Raw genomic sequence first — 21276 nt, 5'->3', positions numbered from 1 at the left:
AGAATGAGAAAGTAGGTAAAACCAAATTAGGGCAAGAGAAGAAATAGAGATCAGGGAGACTGTAACACGGCCCTTACATGTTACAGACTAATTCATTGCAGGACAGATGATTGGAAAGAGCTCAGATGGAGAGGGACAAAAATGTGAATAATTAGCAGGCCAGAGTATGTAGGACTGGAGGATCCTGGTTAATTGCTTGGCTTTAGTATTTGTTACAAATAACAACAAAATAACCACAAAATAAATTAACAATTGCATTTTTATATCTGACAATTTGTCAATCCCTCACTGGATTTACTATTCACTTTTAATGAAGAATTTTACAGAATTGAGGCTGGAGTCCCATGGTAATATCCTGAACTTGAGATAACCTGTTGAAGTAAATTAAATCTATATTTCTTTGGAAAGAATTAGGGGGGCAGGTAGAGAGTGAATTTTTAGTGCTAAATGAGAGACTGACAACGTATAAGCTTTGCAAACCTCTTCAGTAGAGCCCTAAAAACACATTTCAATCCTGATATGAAACATGCCTGCTATTCCAGTCCTGCGTCCCTCCATAGCAGAAAATGCCAATCATACCAAAGTAAGGCTGATTGAATAATATGAAAAAATGCACAAAATCCGCACAGCTGAGATCCAATAATTTATTTCACTTCTGATCCTAACCTTCAGATTTAAACAGAGGCCTTCAGGAGACACGCTTCTGTACCATCTAGATCAGTCTCCCCTATACAAACTGAATTCTTAGCTGTAATTTGATTTTGTTAAAGTGCCTGTTAGGAAATTAGTTGGCTTGCAGACTCCTTTCTCTTCCTTCTGAGCTATGCTGGCAGTAAGCATCCACAGTTCATTATTAGTATTAAGCTGTGTGGTGTACTTGCCAGTTTCCATTTTAGGACCAGCAGCTGGAACACACAGATATCTTGCTGTCCAATACAAAGCCCATACAGTACTAAGCCACATAGCAAGAGTATTGCAACTATCTAGAGAGCAACGCCCGGACACGAGTGACTTTAAACTTATTAGAATTGAAACGTAGATCTGAGGAACCCAGTACTGTCAACTGTCTTCTCCTTCTATCCTATGTTAAACAGCAGCATGCAAACGTGGGTATATTAAATGCTTGAGAATCTTGATCCTATCTTCCTTTTATTCCATTTAGATTGCAAGCTTTTCAGAGAATCCTACTATTTTTCTGTAAAGAGCCTAGCATACATTTAGCAGGATATAAATATCTATTTTTTATTGAGCACCTCCTTGGAGATGGCTGAACTATTTTTATCAAGTTTTCAGAAAACTCAGTGAAGTATGGAAAACTTCAGCCCACAAGGTTAACGTGTAGAACAGCTACAAGCAAGTGGAAACAGGGGATTATAACGGAAAGTGTTAGGCACTACTGCACTGCCTATATTAATAACAGCAGCAGTGCTTTAGCACTCTAATGCAAGAGTTGTAGCACTCAGGAATTCGCCATCCAATCCACTGTCCCCAAAATATTTCCTATTGAGGACAAGAAGAATGTTTTACATAGTAAATTACCACTGACTTCCCCTTTTCTGGGAAGGGAACAGGATGAAAACACTGGAGAATGTTTTAATATCCAGTACTTAGTTCTACAATAGACTTCTACTTTAGGGTACCTTGCAACTATTATCTTGCAGGTTAAGCTATATTAACCTAAACTAGCCTTAAATTCCCCTGGCTCACAGCAGAAAAATGAAAAGTGCACTCAGTATTCTGTTTAAAACCTGCCACTTGTACAAAATATTTTCCCTGCTCTGAGCCTTTAGTATTAAGCTGGGGAAGGAATGCAATTCCCGTTTTCAAACAGGTGGGTTTAACATGGGAAGTGTCCCTTGTTTAATGTCTACCCACTGAACCTCTCCATGAAAAATTAAATTTTGGGCATGAGGGGGATTGGTGGGTTAAACAATAGTCCTAATTCTTGGCCCTCAGATTGGAAGCCACTACTTGCTCCACTAAAGACTGGGAACCATCTCTGCAAATCTCCAAGACGTGATGTACTGAGCCTGAGCCCAAGTGTAGGGTTTCCAATTGGCACAACAGCTCAAAGACCTGGTCACTACAACAGGCCAGTTCTATGCAGTTTCAGGGAAACATTTGGAACTTTTTAACACTCAGAAAATATCACATATCCTGTGAAAAGAAGAGACTTCCAAATAGTGGTATTATCTATAGTTCTTTCCCTCCCTCCCCTTTGTTAAGATAGTGTGTCACTACAACAAGAACCAGAACCAGACATAAAATATGAAACACTGCTGCTATTCCCATGCAGGCTTAACCAAAAAAGAAAAACTATATGGTGCTGCATGTTTTTTTTAAAGTGTGTCTGGAAAACAATTTGATTCTGTTCCTACAATAAAGTTTAATGTTTTGGATGCAATCACTGCAAATTATGAAGGCTTGGAAAGCTGCTCAGTTAGAACATATGGAAATTCTGTCTGTCAAAGTTTGCTTTCTTCGCTTACTGCCTGCCAATACATTTTTATAACTGTATCACCAGCCAATATGATTTCATTACAAACCGTGATCCAAGACGACACAAAATCACTTTTCTCTTTCAGTCAAGGGTTGTGTATTTTGTACAAATCCCCATCAGAATTAAAACCGGCCAAGCTTGCAGTGCCATTGGATTGCTACATTAGAAATCAGTCTAGCATGGACTGATGGACACATTCCAGACTGCCTTACTTGGTCAGCTCCTCAAGGTAAAAATAAGCACATCACCCAGAGAAGAGGAGAGCCTTACGGACTCTTAACAAGCACTTGCAGACACGCAAACCAACAGCAGGAAGCTGTCCCACAGAACTGGAACACAACTCAAGACTCAAGCATCTTTTCAGTGTATGCTCAGTCAGATACTGTAGTTACCAAAAAACCCCAAACAAACAAACCCCCAAACCCAAACCTTTAACCATGATGCATCTTTTGCAAGCAGTAACTGCTGAAATACAAACAAACCAAAGTCCAATAAAAGGAAAAATTAGGGTGCAACAGGCTGTAATGTTGAACACGTACGTAAAACCTGCCAGCACACAATTCCGTATACAGCAAACTAAACAGACATCAAAGTTTGACACATTTGCTTTCTAAGCAAACATCACAGCAAGAGCAACCCAGAAAGAGTACTTTAACAACACTCCATGTAGCTCCCTTTGCAGTGTTCCTCACAGAAACATGGCTCAGACACTGGCTAACTACCACCATCTAATGCGATCAGTACTTGAGTCGATTGCTACACCTTCTCAAGTTTTCTTTCCCTTCTTATTTGACAATGCTAGGAAGAAACACACTGCAAGACAAGAGGCTACCTCATCTTTCAGTAGCGAGGCAGCACTTCACGTATATAATATGGGAAACTTTACATGAATCAGATGTTTCCACCAAAATAATAGATAACTGCAGGAAGCACCATATAAAGTCATATCCTTGTGGCCACTACCTATGGCATGTGGCCGCACAAAAGTCCTTCAGCTGGTCCTTACCTCTTAGGTCTTGTTGTATGCGGGCACCTGCCAGGCTCTGCCGAGGCATTCGGAGGGATGTACGTAGGGGAGTATGTCTCTGCTCATCCAGGTAAGCTAGATCCTCTAAGTGGGCTGAGCTGGTGGCTGCCAAGGGAAAGCAAACAACTGTCAGACCTGTCTCCAAGTCCTGGTATTTTTATTCATCTAGTATTCTTTTTCACACGAAACACTCATACATTTATAACTATATTAAATCAACACAACTGAGATGAAGTAAGTCTGCATGTGATATGATAGATTATGACTTTCGACCTTGAAGGGTCATAAATCCTATGGTGGACAAAAATGCAAATGTAAAGTATTATTTGAGAAGCTGTATTCATATTGCTAAGGCCTATAAGAACAATGTATGTTTCCTTCCAGCTCTTTGGTTTCTTAAAGGTAGAAATTACTAGAAATTTGCATAGATCATGCATGAAATGAAAGTTTTGAAAACATAGGGCACAGTAATTTCACACAACTAGGAATAATGCGGTGTTTTGGTAACACTTCTCTCATGCCCCCAAGACATTTGTACTGGTTTGGTTTCCTGCTGATGCTCAGAAACGACAAGACAAATAGAAATGGAGGTGCTTATAGCTGCCCAGACTTTCCTATTGAAAGGATTATTTAATTGCTTGTGCAAAAAGTTTAACAGATAAAGTCAAAGACTCCAGCTATATAACTGGGAATTTAACAATGCATTTTAAGTGAATGTCAACAAATCTCTTTTTCAATTATTTTAGACTTGCCTAATTTGGACATTAACATCCATCTATTCAGACTGTTAGAACTGCTGATAGAAAATTTAAACCTCCAGGCGAAAAGGGACTTGCACAGATGATAAAGAGAAGTACATCTCAGTTCTAAAGAAGACAGCTTTACTATACCAACATTATTTGTTCATGGTAGAACTTCATTTGCCTTATAACAATAGATTAAATACGAGTAATTTATTGCACTCACTTGAAGGCAACTCCACTGTGTGTATATATGTGGGTGCAATGACAGCTGCTAGAAAATGTATCCCTTACCTTGTGGAAAGTGACATATAATGCAGCACAGATCATTTTATTTTTCCAATCTCAAATTAAGAACTAAAATAGACTGACACACCACCAGCTGGGAATACACCTCCAGGTGGTTGGGCTACTTCTGCAAGTACTCAGATATAAGCGAAACTTCCATGATGCATCATATTAAATACACTGAAGCAATAAACTGTTTAAAGAGTACTTTCGTCCTGATATGAAAATATTTATTTTTAGATAAGATGGCCTCCTGCACTATCATGCTTACAGCTGGCATTTTTTATCAAAATTGTGACATGTACAATGGTTATTTCAATGGTCAGTTCTTTAAGTGACCTTCTTCTTCTTCTTCTTCTTTTTTTTTTTTTTTAATTAAGACACCCATTGGTTGAAAAGATTTATAGAAAGGAGTTTTGTTATCAGAGAAGAAGGGAAGCAGGCTTCCACTCCAACTGGACTGTAAATGAGCAACACACTGCAATTTTTTCAAAGAGAGACAAGAGATTCGGTTAGCCAAGAGTTTAGAGCAGATCAGGAAGGAAAGAGAGCAACCAACATACTTTTAAAAATATAAACTTCACTGAGATTTTGTATTCATAATGAACAGGGCACCCAAGAATGGAGTTGGGGGAAGGACAGAAAACCAGAGAGGCAGGGGGAGAACCAGTAGACAGTCCCATCAGTAAACATTCACACATATAAATCTGGAATAAACAACTCCCAGTTTTCACTGAAGGGAAACAACCAGACTTCTTATTCTCAGCAAGACTGCATAAATCAGTACATGAAAGAGTATTTGTGTGTACAAGGAAAGCTGACAATGGGAAGACTGGGGTAAAAGAGAGGTTGTTAAAAATTATAACATCTTAAGAAAAGGATGAATGAGAACTGGCTTATCAGTCATCAGGTATTCAGATCACATTTTAATATGCCTTTGCCTTTTTATAACACCTTTCATCCAAGTAGCTCAAAGCACACTACAAACAATAATTTAAAAAGCCTCACCACTGCTCTGAACCAGTATCCCCCTTTTAGGGATAGAAAGCTCAGGTACAGATCAGTTATGTGATTCACTCAGGGTCACACACCGAATTAGTCATTTGTGCTAGTCCTGACTCCCATTGCCCTGCTCTAACTACTGCAGATAATGTCTCTCTAGGCACTGCAACCAAGTGTACTCAGCCGTGAATCCAAGATCTCACGTGACGCTAGAATCCAAGTACGAGCCATTAAGGGATTTACTTATTTTTCTTTTCTTGTCTTCTAATTTAGAGTAAATAAATGGTGCCCACACACAGGCTCTGAATGGCCCTGTCAATTGTCTCAACTTACAAAACCAAAATGCCTTGTGGGTTGGTAGGAATTGACCACGCTTGCCTGGCCTTCCCCCTTTTCACCTGATTGACCATTCTGAATGCCACAGGGCCTCCCACTGGCCAATGTCCCTGATCCATTGTGGGTATGGCCTTCAAAGATTCCTCTCAGGCATGAGGCCACGCAGACATTTCCTTCCTGCACACATCACCCATTCTTCCCTTGCCTCTCCTGGTTTGTTTGTTTTTTAGTTAATTGCCACAATTTGTTGTTTGCTGCAGGACTGCCTGTTTTGCTGGAGGTTCCACCAGCAATCTTTTCAGGACTAGGAAAGATTTTCCCCTCATCACAAAATTGGCACTAAGTAAATATCGGGTTTTCACTTTCTTCAGAGCACACAGGTGGTCTGGTTTAAGGAAGGAATCTGTTTATACTTGTTCAATTGTCACACGTTGCTGTAGATGAATACAGCAGGATAACTGAGGTAAGGGTGCCGGAATGCCTTCACAGTCACTTGCACGACAAGGAGGCTTCTCAGTGGCTTCTGGCTGCAGTCACTGCTCTGCATTGCACGACAAGGAGCAGGCTTCAGTATCTCACCCAAAAAGTGGAAGCTGTCATCTAGACCCACATCCCTCACCCGAGGAAAAGTCTGGGGATTCTGGGGGCTACCTCAGTCCTAATGTCTGCTTGATTTGACAAAAGTGGGTTAGCCTCCTCCTTAGGATTAGACCCTGTTTCCATGGCAATTTGATAATGTAACATGCTGGGCTTGCCCTTCTGGCAGAATGGGGACTATGCTGTAGCTCTGTTCTGGTTATGTTAGAATGAATATAATTTTTAATCATATACACACATGGTGTCTTCTTTCCTGCATTGGGAAGAGCAATGTATCTATGGTAACTTTAAAGCACATTGGCTTTTCCATTGTACTGTGAGCACCATTCTTTCAAATGCAGTATTTATCAGTGTTTCGGTTCCATTTTTTAACGTAATTTACTCATTATTGTTTAATATGAAGCACTTTCTGCAGAGATGGTTACCTGCAAACCAACTGAAAAGTAGGACAAATAGAAAAATGTATGCAATAAACAATGAGACTGGATCACACTGCTATGAAGAAATTAGCACATTTTGCCCGGCAACCAGTTAAGCAGGGCCATTAAAAGCTTGATGTGATTACAAGACACTGAAAACACATACAGTACATTTCATCTGGCCATTGAATAAATGGAGTACCACTGCATTTTCCTGGAAAATACCAGACCCCAAAATGATTCTGTTCTGGTGACATCGGAAACCATAGCACTCTTAGTTTTATGATTACCAAGAAAAGTACTGGAATGGATTATATTTACAAATAATCCTGTTTGTTGCAGATTTCATTTGTTTCTCATTGTTAACCAATGTGTATGATTTGAAACTCATTTTTATATACACAAAAACAAGAGCTGACGTTTTACATAGTTAAAAGCTGTTTGAAACAAGACTTCTGAGAAAAACAATTGTGGGATGACATCCAGGAAAAAGAGCTCTCATTTTTGATTATCGTGTGCCCAGTACAGCATCCAAACACTCAACATGTTTTTTTCCCTAGAGTCATTTCCTGGCTTTTCACACAGAGATGCTATATTAGGGGAAGAAGAGTGATACTGGAATTGATGCCTTTTGCTGAAGGTTTACTTGAAGAAAATACTGCAGACCAATCGAAAGGGTTACGGACTCTCACTTAAATGGTATTATTGGGCAGTTGCTTGATATCATCGCACACTTTAAGACTGCTGAAGCACATGGGTGGCATTTCAGCAAGAGGAGGAGCTGTGTGAGATCATCCATTGTGTGGATTCCAAACTAGAGAGTCAGTTTTGAATAGGGTTGCCAATTTTGGTTGGACATATTCCTAGAGGTTTCATCACATGACATAATCTTTAATTAAAGATGAGTCTTTAATTCCTGGAGACTCCAGGACAACCCTGTAGGGTTGGCAACCCTAGTTTTGAACCATTTAGGACTAGCCTGCACTACAAAGGCTTTGGTGGTAAAGCTATATCAGCAGAGCCCGCTACCAGAGATGCAGTACAAATCAGGAATAAGAGTTCTTTTGCTGGTATAGTTAAAACACCTCCCTGATCATCATCACCTATACTGACAAAAGGGTCTTTTGCTGGTATAAGCTACATCTACACAAGGGGTTTACACCCCTAACCAGCATGCCTATATGAGCAAAACTTTGTAGTGCAGATCTGGCCTCAGTTGTGGTGGCATATCCTCCCAAGCACAGCACTAAGGTGGTTCTCTAGCCCCAAAAGGTTTTCATGCCACTGCTTTATACAGGGACAAAATCCTTTCTCACCTGAACCACAATCATCCTACTGACTCTACTCTTGTTCAGATAATCATTTCCATACTTCCTATTAATTACACAGGAATGGAAATCACACTGCTTGCTATTCAGAATTTTGAATATTTTGTTTGACTTATTTAATGTGTTCATTATTATTGTAATTGTTTAGCATCATGATGGTCTCAGCTGGAGAAGTTTCAGAGTAGCAGCCATGTTAAGACTAGCACGGCTGCTACTCTGAAACCTGCCATTATGCAAGGCACTGCATTTAGCTGTATGGAGTGGAAATCTATCAACTTCATGAAAAAACTCATACAGATACAGACAGACATCATCAGTTGGAGAAGTAGACGATAAACAAAATTATTACAGTTGAGAATATTTTATTCAATTACTTAATATTAAGTAAATAAAATTACTATTTTAAATTTAATTAAGTAAGTAAATGTCTCCTCCAGAGTTCCTGTATGGGCTTGAGCAAGTTATTTCTGTGAAATGGGGAAGTACTTGCACCCAGCTCTCTCAAGTCCAAGTCCAGTGCCTTGAACACAGGAGAACATGCTTTTTCCTCATCTCAGAACACAAAAAAAGGGACATTCAATTAAATTGAAAGGTGGCAAATTCCAAATTGAGAAAGAAATACTTTTTCATACAATGCATAGTTAGAATGTGGACCTCATTACCAAAGGCTGTCATTGTGATCAAGAATTTAGCAGAGTTCAAAGACTGGATGCTATAGCTAATGATGACAAAAATGTTGGACGGGACGTCAAACCTCATGCTTCGGGGCTTAAACTCATGTCTAACTATTAGGCATAAGGGTGAGACTTTCATGGGGGGCAGATTATTCCATATCTGCCTACTGTGGTGTTTCTTGCATTTTTCCCCTGAGGCATTTGGTGATGGCCAATGTCAGAGACAGGAACTTGGTTAGATGGACCATGCTAGAGATGCTTCTATTCTATGGCTGTTCTTCAAATAAACAATTGGCGAGGGGGAAATGAACACTAACAAACTTACCTATTTTTCTTTAACCTCATTCTTGCAAGTGGCTGAATCATTTTCACTGACACTTTCCAAAACATTTCAGCTTGAGGCAGAGAGCTAGCATGTAAATTTTCAGTCTGAATGATTAGAATTTGACAAAGTTATAAGCAACTCAAAAAAGGGACTTTCTAATGGAAAGTGTTAGACAACATTAACTATAGTTTTCACAACCAATGCAAAATTTAGACAACAGATAAAGTGGGGTGAGAAAAGAGATGAAACAATAAGAAAATGTGGTTTTGAAAAAGTTTTTCTTATATTCTGAAATATGCTCTTCACCCTTCATGCTCCTCTCCTCTTACAGAGTTGACCAAAACCAAACTTCTATTGCAATGAAAGAGAGTAACAGTTGTTGAGATACTGTGATTAGAAAGAACTGGATTTACAATGGCTGAAAGTTATTAATTCCTCATATTAAAAACCAATGCAAACTTAAAGACTTGGGGTCTGATTCTCATTTACCCCACGGCCACTTTACACCACAGTGCCAGTGCAAAGTGGCCTTTATATGTGAGTATATATGTAATTTATGCTCACTTTATGGCCATGTAAATGAGCCTGAGTACTAAAAAGGGGCCTCAGTACAAATGAGAACAGGCCCTTAATTTGCAAATAAAATATTTTTTCAATTTGTTTGTTCTGCAAGAGAAAAAACAGACAAAACTTACTAGAATTTACTAGTCTTTAAAATATGCTATATGACCAAACCAGAAACTCTTCCTTCAGCGCTCTTTAGAAAGTTTAATAAAGAAATTTTCAAGCAAAGGAGACTGGTTATTTCAAAGTTTGAACACTTCCTCCTTTCAAGATTTGTAAATTACACTTCAGTACTGTAGTTTATGCAGATCGCAAAATTAGGATAAGGATGATCTTCCTTTCCAGGCATATCTTTTACTTGAAAGGGAGCTATTAATATATTACACACACACAGCTCAGCAGTTCTGCTGCACTGAAGGCTTCAAAAAATACAGTACACAAACTTATTAGCTAAAAGAACTACTGTTTTTGTGACATCATCATAGCAGATTTCTTGCTGAATTCTGTTAAATCCTTTAGCACACTCATCTTTTTGTTACCTGGTTTAAGCAGCTCCTGTTTCTTAAGAAAATGGGCAGCCCTGAACATTATACAAGCAGAAGTGGAGACCCATATTATAGTAGAGTTGTAGCAATGTGCTTCATTGCTAGAACTCTTATACTCTCACGTATCTGACTGACAACAGCTGCTGCATAGCAAACATTTCCTTCATCCAATCTCCCAGTCTAACTCTGCACAAATCTCATTTTAATTCTTCCAAGCACACACGTAGCCATCAAGGATGACCACAAACATTATTCTCCTTGGCAATTTAATTTGTTTATATAACCCTTTCACTGCTACTGCAAATTGAATGAAGTTTCTTTTCAGTTTTATATACTCTCAGTTAAAAAACAAAACTGAACAAGTTTCTTTAGATTACTCATCAACCAAAACCAATGGGAAAAAAATTGTTATGAAAACTCACATTAGTGCTCAAATAGACATCAGTAAAATCTTTTTATCCTGCAGTCTAAGGGAAAACATGCTTATACAAGCCAAATTTGCAATCTACACACTAGGGGATAATGAATTACTGCAGTGTAAATTTGTTGTATGCCTGGCTGTTTGGCCACACAATCCCTGAGGATTAACAATTTTATTTTTTAAGGTTTTATTTTATTAAGTATATTGATATCAATTATGTGGGATTTTAGGTGTTAAATTGGTATTATTAAGAGGCTCATCTTTCACATGCCATGCACAACTTGTATCCCTCAGGCCCTGTTCACAATTTCTGCCAGATCTCAAAACAGTTTTCTCGATTTGTTTTTGTCAGCCGTTCAGGTAAAATGGTTTTGCCAGTGAGTCGCAGTCAGCGTGAAAGGGTAGAAACATTTCTTTAAAATGGTGGCTGAAAACACTTCTTCGTTAATTGTGTCTTAATATTTAGAACTGTTTCCCTTTTTCTTCTAAAGAGAAGAATAATTTTGTTCATCTACAATAATCTTTTTTGGATTAATTTCAATGGACTGGAGTGATGCTTTATGTGATCTCTTATACAAGGGCCATAGTTACCAGATAAAGGAGAATGTCTCAGCCACTTCACACCCACCTCTTAACCAAAACCCATAAATTACAATGAATGGGAAGGATTTTGAGGAGGAAGCTAAATTCACAGGCCCAAGTAAAAAACTTCTTGTTTGTCACTCAGGTAAGTGCAATGCATAATTCTGACAGGACATCTTGCATAATGGCCTTTAGGCTCTGTCCACACTACAATGGTTACTAGCTGCTGAGATGTTTTCCAAGATGGATTCTTGTAAACTATTACATGTCAACTAATTTTGCCAGTTCATGCTGACCTGTGTTATGGGAAGAAACTTTTTAAATGTAGCTATTGAAAACCTTTAAAATAGCCCTAATCCTGAAGGATGAACTGTAATTTGTGGGTTTCGCTTACATGACATGTACGAAGTCTGAGAGACACTATTCACACTCTTTCAGTACTGGTGGCTCTTATAAAAGGGATAATATAAGGCATCATATTTAGTAATTTACTATGAAAATAGAAAAATGCATCAATTCAATCTATTCCAAAAGAGTGACTGAAAAGGGACAAAGAAGATCTGATTGTGATGATGTCACTGAGAGCATGTCTACATTGCAACTAGACACCTGTGGCCAGCCCATGCCAGCTGACTCGGGCTTGGGCTAAGGTACTGCTTAATTGCAGTATGGATGCAGGGTCCTAGAGCCCAGGCCTGAACATCTGTAGCGCAATTAAACAGTCCCTTAGCCTGAGCCCCACAAGTCTCAGTCAGCTGGTATGGGCCATCCAGGGTTTTTAGCTGCAGTATACCATACCCTTAGTGTGCTGACAACAGGGACTGAACAGAGTTTATGAAGCAAAACACACAGGTATTCTGCTGGTCACTGCCGTGGACAGCTGGGTTCCTCATGTGGCAATCATCATTGTGCTGGCAGATTGCTTTAAGAATCAGTATTTTATATTGTATCATGCTTCTGTGATGGCTATTGACAGACCAATGTTACAACCAAGCCTGCTGCAGATCTGGGTTTCTGAGTGGGGACAGGCCCTGAACGCTGCCCAGAAAGCAGCACTATGCTGGTCAACTGGGGGCTACTTTGATTCAGACACTGAAGTTAGTCACCCTTACCCGATATCTGCCTACGCATAGCTACCAGAAAGGGTGGGCATGCCTTACCTGCTTAAAGCAGGCTCTATTCCATCTGCACTTCCCTCTAAAGCCCTCTCTACGTGGATTTAGCACACAGTTACACTGGCGATACACTGAACCCAGCACGCAAATGACATACCTATCTCACATGCCCCAGGGGATTATTTTGCCAATGTCAATAAAATTACACTTTCCCCCATTATACACCAATGAACTGAGCCAATTATTCTTCATTTCTAAATCAGAAAGATAAAACATATCTAAGAACAAAGAAACTAAGGCGTTTGACACTGGAAATGTGTTCCAGTTCTTAAGAAACTATTCAAAATCAGTTTAACTTATACAGTATTAAACTGTAGAAAGCATCCCTTTCAACTGCAAACCTTATTCCACCCAACAGGACACAGTGACTGTGCAATAAAACACTAACACTACAAGATCCCTTCCCGATAATAGTAATATCTGTATATGGCAAACGTTATCCTTGCTCTGAAATTGCAGATAAAAGATGGAAGGCACTTCAGTTTCAATATGGTGTTTGAACAGCCACCATCACCAACCCTCCATAGCCTACATTTTCCTTTCCATCCAAATCAACAAAGAGCAGGAAATAAAAGAGGGGCATTAAAATTGCATAAGATATGGGGGGAAAGCAGGACACCCAAGCGTATAAGTCCCTCAAATTCTTTTCAACTGAGTACGCTTATGTATACATATTTCATTAAAGTACAACTGAACTCAAATAATATATGCAACTGCTTTCATTCTAGCATACCGCCTGTACAAACAAGTTCAGTCCTTTTAAACTGACGTACAATCCAAAACCTTTTTTTCAAAATGGATCACAAACATCGTATTTTTGTTTGAATTTAATCCAATTTTGCACAAAACAGAAATGTAAATTTAAATCAAGCACATGATTATTTCACATAAAACACATTTATGTTAAAGCAAAACATGCCACTTACATGGCCAAGAGTCTGTTATGCATAAATCCAAGGTAGTACGGTATTACTATTAATAAGATGCTGGTTGACATTGGAAAATAACTGGAAGAGCTGGCTAAAAGACAGAGAGATGTCAATGTTCATTCCATTGAGGGGATCCATCCGTTGTTTATCACAAACATCTGCACACTTAGGGTCCTTTAGGATCCCTTGCTGTTCCGGGATTCTCAGACATCTGTAGTGACACACAGTGCCTTTTTTTCTTCTATGATTTTTTCTCTTTCCAATGTTAGGTCTCTTTTTGTTATTAATCTAAACTGCCCATTCATGGATGAAAAATAGCCAAGAGTCTATGTATGACAGGTAAAAAAATATTCTAAAAATGGAGACTAGTGTAAACAACTGCACCTCCGAAAACAAATTGTTTTCTATGGGAGATCAATTTAATACTCACATGAACTTCACTGTGGGGTGATGAGTTAATATGTAACTGTGACACAAATGGATTACTAAATTACTACTGTTTGATGCACAGTGTATCCACTTAAAACATCTCTCTATAGGTAGTTTGGGAAGAAGGTGGTATCAGGGGAAGGCTGAAGAGAAAGTTTTTACAATGTATAACTGGATATTAACATGCTTGAGATTTAAAACAGAACCCAGTTCCTAGCTGTGTTACTCCTTTACTTCCAAAGTTCTCTTCAGCATACAGTGCTTAAAAACAAGCCTTTGGAAATGTTCTTGCTTCATTGTTTTGTCATTCCTAAATGATCCAAGTGGCTGATTAATTTTGTTTATTGGTCCATTGTAATATAAGCCAGAACACCAACATAAATTGCCAATCTGTCTCAAAGAAGTAACACATGAAACGTGTTTTCTTTGTTACTTGTCAAATCTGCGAATGCAGTGTTCACTAATCAAAACAATTATACTATAACCGTATCTGTTTCCAGTGATGGTAACAAGAGTGAATCCCTCCTCTAGCAACCTCATTCCCAAACTGTGCTGAATGCTATTCTGTTGTATGGGTTTCATCTTTGAGCATACTACTCTGGCTTGTTCCATAAACTCATTTTTCTGTTAACTACCACAATAATGCTGTTCATAATTATTCACAGTATGTTTTGGACACCAATGTATCATAAAATATGCAGATTAAGTGACCACTGAATGCTGTAGATATGATGGGAAGATATTTAGGCACTTATTCTCAGGTCATCTTCTAGAATGAGAGATTGGGAGAGGGTAATAGGGAATACTGTCAAAATATTGGCTTTTAAAATGCCACACAGGTTGATGAGCCAAGCTGGGTGAATAGTAAAGCAAAATTATTTGTGAACTTGTTTGGCTAATCCAGATCTTATTTCAGTCCATGTCTGCAAACTTTATTATTATTACTATAATTATTATTATTTTGCCACTGGGAGGGGGTGTTAGGTGTTACGCAAGTGTATATGGGAGGCAAGGCCAGGGTTGGTACAGTCTGTACTCTTGTCTTTAGCCTCCTGAGGGCAGTAATACCTTGCTGATTTCAGTTGTTGGGTTTAGTGTGCAGGTAACTGGGTGGTGCTGGTGACTTACAACATATGTGAGGTCAGACTAGATGACCTGGTGGTCCATTCTGACTTTACATTCTATGACTCTTCCCAGCACCAAGGAGTTTGAACTGCACCCTAGTCAGGGTAGTGTCTAGATGGCAAAACTTAGCCCTTAGATTTCAAATTGCCAAAGGAAAAGGAAAAGGCTGCTTTTTCAAACTGCATCTGCACTCACTGTGCCCACAAGAAAGCCATGTGTATGTGTTTATGCAACCCCGGCCTCACCTTTGAAAATGCGTCTTTTCCTGTTTAAGGAATTCAGCATGAACACTTGCTGCAGATTTTCATTTGTGCTTATTTTATCCTTTACAAAGGAGGAGAATGGATGAGGTCTAGTATTTGTATGAGTGTTTTTATTTTTATTATGTATTTATGATGTGGCCAAAATAATGTAAGATCTGGTATTTCATCTCATGCATGGCAGAGAAAAGCTCAGTTGTCAGATTGTTTTCAAACGCCAATGCAAGGTACCTGAGGCAACTAGAATGGAAAATATTATAGAATATAAAATAACATGGATTATGTGCATAACTGGATGGGATGTAATTAGAAGAAAACATACTTGAATGCACAGTTTTCAATTCTTTGGAACAATAAAACAGCAAACCAAATGGATTTATATGGTTCTGAATTGTAAATCTAAGTGCAAAGTATTTTTCAGAGGCTGAGGGATCATTTTAATAGTGGTTGCTCTTGGATCATAACCTTTTCTTTGGTCAAAAATTGTAAGCCCTTTCATTTAGTACAATACAATACATAATCTTTCCAAACAGCTGAAATGGTCTGCATGGTGAGGGAAGAAAGGTGGCATATTTTTAATAGTCAGCCCAAATTGTAATTTGATTGCCTGGGGACAGGTAAGTAGAAGAAAAATGGAAACTACAGTAAGCCACCTTAATATAGGAAGTGCCATAGTCCAATAGGACTCCTGGATTAGCTTTGTGACCTCCTCAAACATCTTGGTCATCAGGGCCCTTTATACTATATCAGAGGATTAGGTCTAGTCCACACACAGATTTTGCACCAGTATAAATAGGGGTGTGATTTTTTTTCTTTTACCCATCCAGAGTGCCTCAGTCAGCCAGCGCCCTCTCCCGGCTATGCATGATGTCAGGATGACTCTGCCTCAATTTCTCTCACTCTGCTAACAATCATTTGGCCTGTACCAGATCTTCCTCTTCTGACTCCAATTGGGTCATTTATCATGTCTCCCCTTTCAGGCCAATAAAAAGTCTGACAGAGCAGGAGTCCAGTGACCCTAGAGAAGGATCAATAACCCCAGGCCCCCCCAGAGTCCTGACCCCTTTGCGCCAAGGGGTTTTACTATTCCTTTTCCTGGGGATGGCAGGGGAACCAAGGCCCACCCACTCTCTTGGATTCCAGCCCAGTGACCCTGTGTTAAGCAGCTCCTCACAGTCCCTTGCTGCTTCCTACCTCACCTCTCTTGTGGGCCTTTTCCAGATTGAAGTTCTCTGATTCTCCCTCACTGGAAGTCTGATGTCCTGGGCAGCTTCCTGCCAGCCTGCTGCTGCAGGAGTATCTTCTGGGCAATCCCTCAGTCTGTCTGGCAGTCACCCCTCTCCTTTGATCTGCAATTGCTTATCCCCCAGGTTTTGCTGACCCAGCAGTTAGCCCCTGAGGATGCAGATGGCCCACCTGTTTGTGCCTTGGTGGCCATGGTAGGATGGGGTCTGTACACCCTATGGCATTATCAATATAGTTATACTTGTACATCCCTAGTGAGGACACAGTTATACCAGTATAGCTTATTCCCCTTCCCACATGGAAACAAGCTCTACCGGTATAAACATATTTATAGCAGTATAATTGCATCCACACTAGGGGGGTTGTATTGTTCTAACATAGTTGCAGCTAGGGTTGCTTTCTAATCACACAAAACGAACACCCTTGCCCCACCCCCTGCCCCATCCCTTCCCTGAGGCCCTGCTCCGCCCTTTCTCTGAGGCCTCACCCCTCCCCTCCCTCCTCCCTCCCTCTGTCGCTTGCTCTCCCCCATCCTCACTCACTTTCAGTGGGCTGGAGCAGGGGCTTGGGGTGCAGGAGGGGGTGAGGGCTCCAGGGTGGGACCAGAAATGAGGAGTTCAGGGTGCAGGAGGGGGCTCCTGTCTGGGGCTTGGAATGCAGAAGTGGGTGAGGGCTCCAGCTAGGGGTGTAGGCTCTGGGTGGGTCTGGAGACGAGTGGTTTGGAGTGCAGGAAGGGACTCCTGGCTGGAGCCAAGGGGTTCGGACAGTGGGAGTGGGCTCAGGACTGGGGCAGGGGGCTGAGGTATGGGAGGGGGTGTGGGCTCCAGCTGGAAGTGTGGGCTCGGGGTGGGGATGAGGGGTTTGGGGTGCTGGAGGAGGCTCAGGGATGGGGCAGATGGTTGGCATGTAGGAGGGGTTGCGGGCTCCAGGAGGGAGTTTGGGGGTGGGACAGGGCTCAGGTGCGGGACACGGTGTGGGCTCCAGGAGGGAATTCCGACCAAGGGCATGGGGTTGGGGTGCGGGCTCCAGCTGGACGGTGCTTACCTCAAACGGCTCCCAGTCCGCAGCCCAGCGGGGCTAAGGAAGGCTCTTTGCCTGCCCTGGCTCCATGCGGCTCCTGGAAGCAGTCGGCATGTCTGGCTCCTAGACTCAGGGGTGGCCAGGCAGCTCAGCCCAATGCATGCTGTCCACGCCCACAGGTGCCGCCCCCGCAGCTCCCATTGGCCATAGTTCCCAGCCAATGGGAGCTGCGGAGCCAGCACTCAGGGTGGAGGCATCGTGTGGAGCTTTGGAGAGTTGCAGGGAGCCTGCCTCAGCCCCGCTGTGCCGCCGACCAGACTTTTAATGGCCTGGTCAGTGGCGCTGATCGGAGCTGCCAGGGTCCCTTTTCAACCGGGCATTCCGGTCAAAAGCTGGACACCTGGCAACCCTAGTTACAACAGTATAATTTATGTGCAGGCAAGGCCTTACGTTGTTTAACAGAGGTGGGATCCTTTGAAAATAAAGAGAGGCACACAGTAAGGAGCATGAAAACAGCTGCTCTTTGTGGATGTGGAATGTTTTTGGCAGGATGCTGAGTTCACAGCTCTGGTTGGTTACTTTCTGGATGCGGGGAGGCTGTTTGCTTATATCCCTGTATTTTTAAAATTATATCAAAATCAACAAAAGGCCAGGATATAATTTTTTCCCTTTTGATATAAATCTAAATAAATACATAAAAAGAGTATCCTTTCTGATTAGCATATTGATAATTCACATACTGTATTCACTCATTTCCCAAACAGCTGATTGTTGTTATACACAGATGTAACTGATAACAGGCTGCTCTGACATTTTCTTTTCTTTTTCTGTAATGTGGATAGTATTTCACTGACCACAAAGAGTATGGTTCTATACACTAACTGTCCCATTCCACTTTCTTCTTTTTTTCCCCTGGCTTGTTTATTTAAATAAAAGGACTTTTCTCTGCAATCAAGCAATGTGCACTATGGAGGTGTGATTTCTAATGCGCTCTGTCTACGTAGACCCTGTTGGTGCACACTAAAAGTTCCCTAGTGTGTTATAACATAATGCTGTTTGAAACAATATTATGTTAGCAAAAAATGCTGTAGGGAATTTTTAGTGTGCACCAGCAGGGTCTACATGGACCATTTACTGTACAGTACATTAGTGGGCTGGAGAAATCACTTCCCTGTAGTGCACATTGCCAAACCATCCAGGTAAGCCCTAAAGATTCCAGGTTGTGGATTCTGATTAGAAGTAGAGATTGCGGAATGCCTTTCTGTGAAGACTGCACAGTGAGAAAGACTGCTATTAATTTTAAAAAATTTAAAATTTAGATATTTCCTCGTGCAGTAAAGACCAGATCCCTGAGAGTTGATGTATACCTGCTAATACTCCTTACTTGATTGAGTGGGTTATCTCTATGATTATCTACATGGGAGGGATACTTCTTGATTAAAAGTGGGAGAACTCGGTTTTCTTGTTTAAATTAATTCAGTTTACACAATACAAACATATCACACAGCATTAGATAAACAGAAGAAAAAACAACTTTTAACATGCTATTTTATTACTATCCAGGATGTGAGAAGTCTGTTTGTACAAAAAATGGCCACCTCCCAATCTCCACATACAAGCAATTTAAAACTTTACTATCTGGAGTACTAATCAGAGTCAATCTATAACCAATATTGGCCCTCATAGGATCATCTTTTACATTTTACACAACTACATCTTGAACCTGCAGTCATGGAGCAGACAAACGTCCCACTGAATGAAATGGAAGTTTTACACGAATAAGGATAGCAGGGTTGAAGCTAGACGGATTCAGACATGAAATAAGGCACACATTTTTAACAGTGAGGGTTATCAATCAGGGAAACAATTTACCAATGGTTGTAGTGAATTCTCCATCACTGGCAATTTTTTGTATCAAGACTGAATTTTTTTGCTAAAAGATATGCTCTGGGAATTATTTTGGGGACATTCTATGACCTGTGATATACCAGAGGTCAGATTACATGATCACAATGATCCCTTCTGGCCTTGGAAACTATGAATTGATCAGTCTTGACTTCCACAAGACTTGACTTAATAAGATGCCTAGGATATAGATAATATTGCCTCAGATCACTACAGTCAGTGTGAGTTGGTGGCACTGTATCATAATGTATACCCATGGGGACACCAAGGTGACTCCCCAGGCAAATTTTAAGTCCCTTCTCCAAGCATGGAGACACTGAAATTCCTTCATAAAATGGCTATAAGAATTAAACAGAGGCAAAATGATGCCTTTTCCCTAATTTTATTCTCAGGAATGCATGAACCAATTCTACTGACGCCTTCAAAAAAATTCATCCTGAGGCAGGCATCTAGCATGGAAAAATTTAATTAAAACAATTAAAGTATGGCAAAGTTATAAGCAATTTGCCATCACCAGCTTTACCTGTACTTATTAGGGCTGTCAATTAATCACAGTTAACTCATGCGATTAAATAAAAAAAATTAACTGTGATTAAAAAAATTAATCGTGATTAATCACACTGTTAAACAACAGAATACCAATTGAAATTTATTAAATATTTTTTGGTGTTTTTCTACATTTTCAAATATATTGATTTCTGCTACAACACAGAATACAAAGTGTATAGTGCTCACTTTATATTATTTATTATTACAAATATTTGCACTGTAAAAATGATAAACAAAATAAATAGTATTTTTCAATTCATCTCATACAAGAACTGTAGTGCAATCTCTATTGTGAAAGTGTAACTTACAAATGTAGCTTTCAGAGTAGCAGCCCAATGTAGATTTTTTTTGTTACATAACTGCACTCAAAAACAAAACAATGTAAAACTTTAGAGCCTACAAGTCCACTCAGTCCTACTTCTTGTTCAGCCAATTGCTAAGACAAACAAGTTTGTTTACATTTACGGGAGATACTGCCGTCTGCTTCTTATTTACAAAATGTCACCTGATAGTGAGAACAGGTGTTCACATGGCACTTTTGTAGCTGGCGTTGCAAGGTATTTAATTGCCACATATGCTAAATATTCGTATGCCCCTTCATGCTTCAGCCACCGTTCCGGAGGACATATTTCCATGCTGATGATGTTTGTTAAAAAAACAGTGTGTTAATTAAATTTGTGACTGATCTCCCTGGGGGAGAACTGTATGTCCCCTGCTATTTTACCCACATTCTGCCATGTATTTCATGTTATAGCAGTCTCGGATGATGACCCAGAACACTTTGTTTGATTTACTAATACTGTCACTGCAGATTTGACAAAACACAAAGAAGGTACCAATGTGAGATGTCTAAAGATAGCTACAGCACTTGACCCAAAGTTTAAGAATCTGCAGTGCTGTCCAAAATCTGAGAGGGATGAGGTGTGGAGCATGCTTCCAGAATTCTTAAAACAGCAATACTCAGATGCAGAAACTACAGATCCCGAACCACCAAAAAAAGAAAATCAACCTTCTGCTGGTGGCATCAGACTCAGATGATGCAAATGAACATGCATCGGTCTGCTCTGCTTTGGATCGTTATCGAGCAGAAACCATTATTAGCACGGATGCATATCCTCTGGAATGGTGGTTGAAGCATGAAGGGACATATGAATCTTTAGTGCCTCTGACATGTAAATATATTGCGATGCCAGTTACAACAGTGCCATGCGAACGCCTGTTCTCACATTCAGGTGACATTGTAAACAAGAAGCGGGCAGTATAATCTCCTGCAAATGTAACCAAACTTGTT

General features: G+C 40.2%; 1 protein-coding gene across 1 annotated transcript in view; it reads right to left on the bottom strand.

The window, feature by feature from the left end:
* The window catches only part of TANC2 (tetratricopeptide repeat, ankyrin repeat and coiled-coil containing 2), a 690066-nt gene that overhangs the window by 136206 nt on the left and 532584 nt on the right, over positions 1-21276 (bottom strand). The window contains exon 10 of the mRNA XM_084615604.1: positions 3507-3632. Within this exon, the coding sequence (XP_084471730.1) occupies positions 3507-3632 (126 nt within the window). The remainder of the gene's footprint in view (positions 1-3506; positions 3633-21276) is intronic.

The sequence above is a fragment of the Lepidochelys olivacea genome, assembly GCF_965140295.1.
Source record: "Lepidochelys olivacea isolate rLepOli2 genome assembly, chromosome: 27".
NCBI lineage: Eukaryota > Metazoa > Chordata > Testudines > Cheloniidae > Lepidochelys > Lepidochelys olivacea.
The sequence above is the reverse complement of the archived record's forward strand: the minus strand, read 5'-3'. Positions and strand labels throughout refer to the sequence as shown.